Raw genomic sequence first — 8,380 nt, 5'->3', positions numbered from 1 at the left:
AAGTTGGTTCTGAACTGGGGATCGGGCAGGGGGATGCACATTTGTAATCTCAGCACTGTGGGAGGCTGAGGTAGGAGGATCACAAGTTTGAATCCAGCCTGTGCAATGTAGCAACTTAGACCTTGTCTCGAGGAAAATTTAAGGGCCCAAGTCATAGCTCAGCAGCACAGCACCTGCCTGTCAACTGTAAGGTTCTAGTAGATCAGGAGCCAGGTGCTCCTGGTGATTTGCCAGCTTTTCTTTTTTCTTTTCTTTTTTTTTTTAATTTTTAATTTTAATTTTTATTTATGTGTGTGTGTGGCCACCTCCACCCATCAGGGGGTGGGGCTGGCTGGCATGTGGTGCTGGGGGATTGAACCGCGGTCCCTGTGCTTTGCTAAGCTTGTTTTAAGTAGGTGCTTTAGACCACTGAGCCATCTCACCAGCCCCTTCTTTTTTTTTTCTTTTCTTTTTTTAAAATTAATTTTATTGAGAGGCAAATAGCAGCGAGACAGTCTCACAGCCGATTACTAGCACATTTTCAATAATTAATACATTGCATATTGTTATCTTAGTGGTTATTCATTGTACAAGATGCAGACATGATATCCTGTCTAAAACACTATTAGAACAAACCTCTCTATTCATTGAATTAAGAGAATGGAGCTGTATATCTATCCTAACTATTTTGAGTATACTGATACAAAATAGTTGTTCATTGGTATCCCACTTTTTTTGTTAGTTTTGGCAGAGAAGGGCATTCCATTGTCATTTAAATACTGTAGGTGCATGAATTCAGCAAAATATCCCCATATAGTCCAGTAGCCCATAATAGTAGAGGGTTTTCTGTAAGACTGGCAGTGTCCGGAGTTGTTGAGCCTTTTACAGCTCAGCATATTTATATGGTTTTACTTTTTATACTTCGTTTTCATACTTTTCTGCTGGATGGTTAAGACCAAGATAAAGCAAGACCTATATAACAAGAAATGTAACTTTTGTATCTGATAAGGTTAGTCAAATCCCCTCAGGATTTAACCTGAAACCCTGTACAGCAGTTTGTAGATCCTTTGTCAGTGTCAGCCATGTGGGTGAGTCACGGCCATCGCTTGGCCAATTTGCTCTCTGTGTTGCCAGCTCTTCTGTTCCACTTTCTACTTTCTAGTATCTCCTAGAGAAGGGTGGTCCCACTTCTGGGAGCTAGATGAGAGGGAGAAGGGAAAGGAGAGCTGGTCCTGAATGTACTGTCTAGTGCCAGCTTGGTACGAACATATCCTGTATCTCAGCATGACAGCTTGGGTTTCCTTGAAATCCTCCATGTATCTTAGGTCTTCAGCTCTACCTCCAGGACCTCCTGGGAAGTCTCAGGAAGCAAGGAGTGGCCTGTAGCCTTAGGAATATCATATAGAAAAATGGGGCTCCCAGCTCAGGGTGTGCCTGTAATCCCAGCACCTGGGTGGCTGAGACAGGAGGATCACCATAAATTTGAGGCCTGTCTGAACTGCATAGTAAGACCTTGTCTCTAAAAACCTAAATTTAAACATAGATAAACAATAAAAAATTAACAGATAGTGGAGTTAAACCGAACTGCATAAGATGTAGGGTAATAATAAGCTTCTCTTCTGGAGGGTTAACAACCTAAGTTTGCAGATGAAAAATTAGAGAAATAGAAGGACTCAAGGACAGCCAACATTTTGACCATATCCTTTCAAGGTCAGTGAAGACTCAGGACACAGGAGAACCTGTACTGTAACATCATGTAACGCAGTTGTGTCCCAAATTTTCTGATCAAGGAGATTATGGGGCCACAGAGCAATGTGATCAATGATGTAGAGTGTGCCTAAGAAGAGTCACCTGGAGAGAAAACATTCTCTCAGGCTTTGACGGAGAGCTGATTGGTCAAGCAATGGCCGTGACTCATCCACATGGCTGACACTGACAAAGGATCTACAAACTGTGGTACAGGGTTACAGGATAAATCCTGAGGGTACTCGACTGACCTTATCAGATACAAAAGTTACATTTCTTGTTATACAGGTCTTGCTTTATCTTGGTCTTAACCATCCAGCAGAAAAGTATAAAAATGAGGTATATAAAGTAAAGCCATATTATTATGCTGAGCTGTGAAAGGCTCAAGTCAACAACTTCTGTGGATAACCCACTAGTATTGTGGACTGCTGGACTGTGTTGGATTGTTTTGCTGAATTCACGCACCTATAGTATTTAGATGCCAATGGAATACCCATTTCTGACAGGACTAAACAAAAAAAGGGGATACAAAGGAAGGACCATTTTGTATCTGTATATGCAAAATAGGATAGATATACAGCTACTTTCTCTTAATTCAATGAGAAGAAAGATTTGTACTAATAGTGTTTGGACAGGATATCATGTCTGCATCTTAAACTATGGAATACCACTAAGAAGATAACAGTGTACAATGTATTAATTATCGAAACTGTCCTATTAATCAGTTTTGAAACTGTCTCATGATATTTGTTTCTCAATAAAAAAAAATTAAGTTAACACAACTGTTAAGGAATTAAGTTCATGCAATATAAAGAAACACGGGCCGGGGAGATGGCTCAGTGGAATAAGCGCTTCCCTGGCAAGTGCAAGGGCCTGAGTTCAATTCCCAGTTCCGCAAAAAAGAAAAAAAAGAAACACTTAAAATAATGTGAAAAATCTATTCTTATAGAATATTAATTTATTGGGGCTGGTGAGATGGCTCAGTGGTCTAAAGCACCTACTTAGAACAAGCTTAGCAAAGCACAGGGACCGCGGTTCAATCCCCCAGCACCACATGCCAGCCAGCCCCGCCCCCTGGTGGACTGAGCTGGCCACACACACACACACACAAATAAAATTTTAAAAAAAGAATATTAATTTATTAGTAATAAATTAATTACTAATAAATGTGGGATCTGATAACTTAGATTTAATGATATAATTTTTTATTTAATGATACTTTTTTTTTCCAGGGATTGAACTCAGACCCTTGCACTTGTCAGGCAAGTGCTTATTCTACTGAACCATCTCCCTGGCCCCAATACAATATTTTTTTAAAAAGAACAAAATAAAAATTTCTGAGTTTAAAAAAAATAATAATAAAAAAATTGGGCTGGGGAGATAGCTCAGTTGAATAAGTGCTTGCCTGGCAAGCGCAAGGGCCTGACTTCAATGCCCAGCTCTGCAAAAAAATAAATAAAATAATAATAATAATAATAAAATTAAGTAAAAGGATCAGAGATGTAGTTCAACATAAAGGCCTTGGGTTCACTCCCCAGTTCCACAAAAAGAAAGGAAAGGAAAATGAGGCTATCTTTTTACCCTTACCCCCTCATTCTCCCTTCTTTCTTTCACTTTGCAGAAGGAGCTCAGTGAGGATATCCGGGTGAGCCATGATGCAAAGCAGGGGTCCAAGGGCCCAGCCCAAGTAGGAAGGGAGTCAGAAACCTTGAAGTCCCAGCTGGAGGAAGAGAGGAAGCGGGTGGCCCAGGTGCAGCGCCAGCTAGAGGAGCAGAGGCACCAGCTGCTCCAGCTGAGAACCCAGCGGCCCGTGGAGAGGCTGGAGGAAAAGGAGGTGGTGGAGTTCTACCGGGACCCCCAGCTTGAGGGCAGCCTGTCCAAGGTGAGGTCCCAGGTGGAGCAGGAGACCAAGAGGCGGGCCCAGCTGCAGGCCGACCTAGAGGCAGCAGCCCAGAAGGTTGTCCAGCTGGAGAGCAAGAGGAAGACCATGCAGCCCCACCTGCTGACCAAAGAGGTCACCCAGATTGAGAGGGACCCAGGCCTAGCCAGCCAGGCAGTCCAGCTGAGTGGCAAGATCCAGCAGCTTCGGGGGGAGAACACTGTGGTTTTAGCCCAGGTGGAGGCACTGAAGGAGCAGCTGCTGGCCCTTGAGCAGAAGGAGGTAAACGTGAAGAAGAAGGTCATGGTCAAAGAGGTGGTCAAGGTGGAAAAGGACCTGGAGATGGTGAAGGCAGCCCAGAACTTGAGGCTGCAGATCAAGGAGGATGCAGCAAGGAGAAAGGGGGCGGAGGAGGCTGTGGCCAAGCTCCAGGCTCGCATCAGAGACCTGGAGCGGGCAATCAGCTTGGTGGAACCCAAGGTCATCAAAAAGGAGGTGAAGAAGGTGGAGCAGGACCCAGGCCTTCTCAAAGAGTCTGCCAGACTGAAAAGACTCCTGGAGGAAGAGAAGAACAAGAATGCAATGCTCTCCAGGGAGCTGAGGGAACTGCAGGGCAAGCACAGCGTGGCCGAGAAGCAGAAGCCCAAGGTGCAGTTCCAGGAACGAGTCAATGAGATCTTCCAGGTGGACCCAGAGACGGAGCAGGAGATCACACGGCTCCAGGCCAAGCTGCAGGAGACAGCCAGCAAGAGGAGCAGTGTGCAGAAGGAGGTGGAGAGGCTGCTGCCCGACCTGGAGCTCCTGCGGGCCCAGAAGCCCACAGTGGAATACAAGGAAGTGACTCAGGAGGTGGTGAGGCACGAGAAGAACCCCGAGGTGCTGCGTGAGATTGACCGCCTCAAGGCTCAGCTCAACGAGCTGGTCAACACCAGTGGGCGCTGCCAGGAGCAGCTCATCCGGCTGCAGGGGGAGCGGGACGAGTGGAAGCGGGAGCGGGCCAAGGTGGAGACCAAGATGGTCAACAAGGAGGTGGTGCGCCATGAAAAGGACCCAGTGCTGGAGAAGGAGGCCGAGCGGCTCCGCCAGGAGGTGCGAGAAGCGGCCCAGAAGAGGCGGGCGACCGAGGCTGTGCTTTATGAGCTGCAGAACAAGTACCTGCTGCTGGAGAGGAGGAAGCCCGAGGAGAAGGTGGTCGTGCAGGAGGTGGTGGTCACCCAGAAGGACCCGAAGCTGCGTGAGGAGCACAGCCGCCTGAGCCACAGCCTGGACGAGGAGGTGGGGCGGCGGCGGCAGCTGGAGCGCGAGGTGCAGCAGCTGCGTGCTAGCTTGGAGGAGAAGGAGGCCCTGCTCACCTTCCAGGAGGACCGAAGCAAGAAGCTGGCCGCAGAGAAGGAGCTGCGCCAGCTGACCCTGAGTATCCAGGAGCTGGAAAAGCGGCCTCCTGCGGTGCAGGAGAAGATCATCATGGAGGAAGTGGTCAAGCTGGAGAAAGACCCGGATCTGGAGAGGTCCACGGAAGCCCTGAGACGGGACCTGGACCAGGAGAAGATGCAGGTGATGGAGCTGCACCGAGAGTGCAAGAGCCTGCAAGTCCAGATCGACGTTCTGCAGAAAACCAAATCGCAGGAAAAGACCATCTACAAGGAAGTGATCCGAGTAGAGAAGGACCAGGTGCTGGAAGGCAAGCGGGCCCAGGTGTGGGAGACGCTCAATAAGGAGCGCGCCGCCCGCCGGGCCCAGGAGGAAGAGGTGTGGCGACTGCGGGAGCGGATTGACAGGGCCGAGGCAGTGAAGAGGACCTGGTCCCGGGAGGAGACCGAGTTGCAAAAGGCCCGAGACCAGGCCGGCCAGGAGTGCGGGCAGCTGCAGCAGGAGCTGCGGGAGCTGGAGCGGCAGAAGGTGCAGAAGGTGCTGCAGCTACAGGAGGAAGCAGAGCTGCTAAGCCGCAAGATGGACAGTGAGCGGCAGAAGGCTGCCCAGCGGGACCAGGCGCTCTCCAAGCTCGAGGCGTCCATCCTCCAAGAGAAGGACCAGATCTACCAGAAGGAGAGGACCCTCCGGGACCTGCATGCCAAGGTGAGCCGGGAGGAGCTCAGCCAGGAGACCCAGACCAGGGAGACCAACCTCTCCACCAAGATCTGCATCTTGGAGCCTGAGACTGGGGACGATATGTCCCCTTATGAGGCCTATAAGAGGGGCATCATCGACCGAGGCCAGTACCTCCAGCTGCAGGAGCTGGAGTGCGACTGGGAGGAGATCACCACCTCGGGGCCAGGTGGGGAGGAGTCTGTGCTCTTGGACCGCAAGAGCGGGAAGCAGTACTCCATTGAGGCTGCACTGCGCAGCCACCGCATCTCCAAGGAGGAGTACCATCTGTACAAGGACGGCCAGCTCCCCATCTCCGAGTTTGCGCTGCTGGTAGCAGGGGAGTCAAAGCCCTGCTCCTCTCTCTCCATTGGCTCCATCATCTCCAAATCCCCACTCTGCTCCTCAGCACCCCCTAGCACCAGTTTCTTCTCCCCAGGCTTCTCCTTTGGGCTCGCAGACGACAGCTTCCCCATTGCTGGAGTCTATGACAAAACCACAGACAACAAGTGCAGCATCAAAACAGCCATGGCCAAGAACCTGCTGGACCCCATCACCGGGCAGAAGCTGCTGGAGGCCCAGGCGGCCACAGGAGGCATCGTGGACCTCCTCAGCCGCGAGCGCTATTCTGTGCACAAGGCTCTGGAGAGGGGGCTCATTGAGAACACCTCCATGCAGCGTCTGCTCAATGCCCAAAAGGCCTTCACCGGCATTGAGGACCCTGTCACTAAGAAGAGGCTGTCGGTAGGTGAGGCCATCCAGAAGGGCTGGATGCCCCAGGAGAGCGTCCTTCCACACCTGCAGGCCCAGCACCTAACCGGGGGGCTCATCGACCCAAAGAGGACGGGCCGCACCCCCATCCCACAGGCTGTGCTCCTGGGCATGATCAGTGAAGAGCTGGCCCAGCTCCTGCAGGACGAGTCTGGCTACGAAAAGGATCTGACAGACCCCATCTCCAAGGAGCGGCTGAGCTACAAGGAGGCCATGGGGCGATGCCGCAAGGACCCTTTGAGCGGCCTGCTGCTCCTTCCAGCTGCCCTGGAGGGCTACCGCTACCTCCGTGCGGCATCCCCCACTCTACCACGTTCCTGTGTGCGTTGATGAGGCCCGAGAACCTTCTCCCCAGAGCAGTCTTGTTCCAGGCAGCAAGTCTTTCCTGTCAACCCATCACTGTCTTTTTACTTAAACATTTGTGGTGCTGGGCTCCCTCTTCTAACCTTGGTGCCCAATCCACCCCCCAGACCAGGGGCTCTGTGTAGCTGGGTTTCCCTGCTTCCACCCTGTGCTTCCAATAAATGACTTCTCCCAGAGCCATGTCTCCTTCATATTTAGGAATACCCAATCAGTGAGCCTGGGGTTTGCGCGGAGGGGCAGCACTGTTGGGTCCTTCCCGGTGCAATGGGCGTAGATGTGCCCAACACAACAGCCTCGGAGGTGGGAGTTCTGGGGGGGCAGTAGTTCCTTAGATTCTGGGCAGGGATGCAGTGAGAAAGAGACTGAGGAAGAGCCCAGCCTGCCCACCCACCCCTTCTCAGTTTCCTGCCTTCACTGTTTGAAGCCAGATTTTCTCCAGGTCCAACCCAGGTGTTCCTACGAAACCATGAACAGAATAATGCCCAAAAAACCCTCAGTAATGTGTCCTGTTTATTTCCATTCATCAAGCGAAGCAAAGCAACACAGACATATCTTGTGTGAAGGACAAATACTTTTTTTGGTGGAACCGGGGATTGAACTCAGTCCCTTGCCCTTGCAGGGAAGCACTTATTCTATTGAGCCATCTTCCCGGCCCCAAAGGACAAATACTTAGAACAGCTGCAGGTTCCTGGAGCTCTCTGAGTCAGGAAACTGCCCCCTGGGTTTCCTCTCTAATATGGAATTCTGAACTGAATTTGCAACTGAATGCAACTCTTCTAGCAAATATTTTAAATCAAAAAAGACCAGCAGGGGGCATCCCTCCCTGGGGCCTGGCTCTGCAGGGGAAGCAGTTGCAGGGAGCTCTCTGCGCTCAACTTAACACCTGTTGTTCCAGTGCCAGGGGACTGGGAAGCTAATATTTCTCCTACATAAAACAATTCCAGAACTCAATAACCTGCAGGCTGAACCAATTCAAACTCTGAGGGCCGATGCAAAATTCCTTCGAGCTTTACTTTCTTCCCAGATTTGTTCTCTCTTGGGAAGTTGGGGTCCCGATTCAGCTGAGAGAGGACTTAAGGCTGTGGTCCTCAAATATTCTCAGCAGCCAAAACGCTCCAGCACACACGGGTAAGGGGCTGGGAAGGGCTCCATAGAGAAGTACGGACGGTCAAGGGCGGCCTGGGCTGAGATCCGCTGGCTGGGGTCGTACTGCAGAAGTAGCTGAGAAGGAAGGAGAAGGGAACAGGCTGTGACGGGGTGCAGCCCCCAAAACAGCTCTTTTCTTTTTTTTTTATTGACTTATTTTATTTCATTAAAAAAATTTTTAATAGATTGCAAATTGAAAATAAATTATTTACAAACATAAATGAATATAACAATAAAAGCTGTCCAAAATAAAAACGAAGAATTTACACATCATCATAGTTCACTGTGTCAAAACCAAGAAAATTATATTCATATAATTAGAATTCTCGAAGTAGAAAGGAGTAGGCAATAAATATTTAAAGATTTAAAATTTCTGAATTTGGGGATGGGGAGATGGCTCAGTGCAATAAG

The 8,380-nt window shown here is 49.9% G+C and overlaps 2 protein-coding genes across 2 annotated transcripts in view; one reads left to right on the top strand and one right to left on the bottom strand.

Annotated features, from left to right (window-relative positions):
- Positions 1–6,999, top strand: part of Evpl (envoplakin) — a 22,011-nt gene extending 15,012 nt beyond the window's left edge. Inside the window, exon 22 of the mRNA XM_004630118.2 lies at positions 3,347–6,999. Coding sequence (XP_004630175.1) covers positions 3,347–6,790 — 3,444 coding nt within the window. The 3' untranslated portion in view covers positions 6,791–6,999. The remainder of the gene's footprint in view (positions 1–3,346) is intronic.
- Positions 7,000–7,757: 758 nt separating this feature from the next.
- The window catches only part of Cdk3 (cyclin dependent kinase 3), a 6,914-nt gene continuing 6,291 nt past the window's right edge, over positions 7,758–8,380 (bottom strand). Inside the window, 1 exon segment of the mRNA XM_023714128.1 lies at positions 7,758–8,044. Within this exon segment, the coding sequence (XP_023569896.1) occupies positions 7,922–8,044 (123 nt within the window). The 3' untranslated portion in view covers positions 7,758–7,921.

The sequence above is a fragment of the Octodon degus genome, unplaced genomic scaffold (genome assembly GCF_000260255.1).
Source record: "Octodon degus isolate 3935 unplaced genomic scaffold, OctDeg1.0 scaffold00033, whole genome shotgun sequence".
NCBI classification, from domain to species: Eukaryota; Metazoa; Chordata; class Mammalia; order Rodentia; family Octodontidae; genus Octodon; species Octodon degus.
The sequence above is the reverse complement of the archived record's forward strand: the minus strand, read 5'-3'. Positions and strand labels throughout refer to the sequence as shown.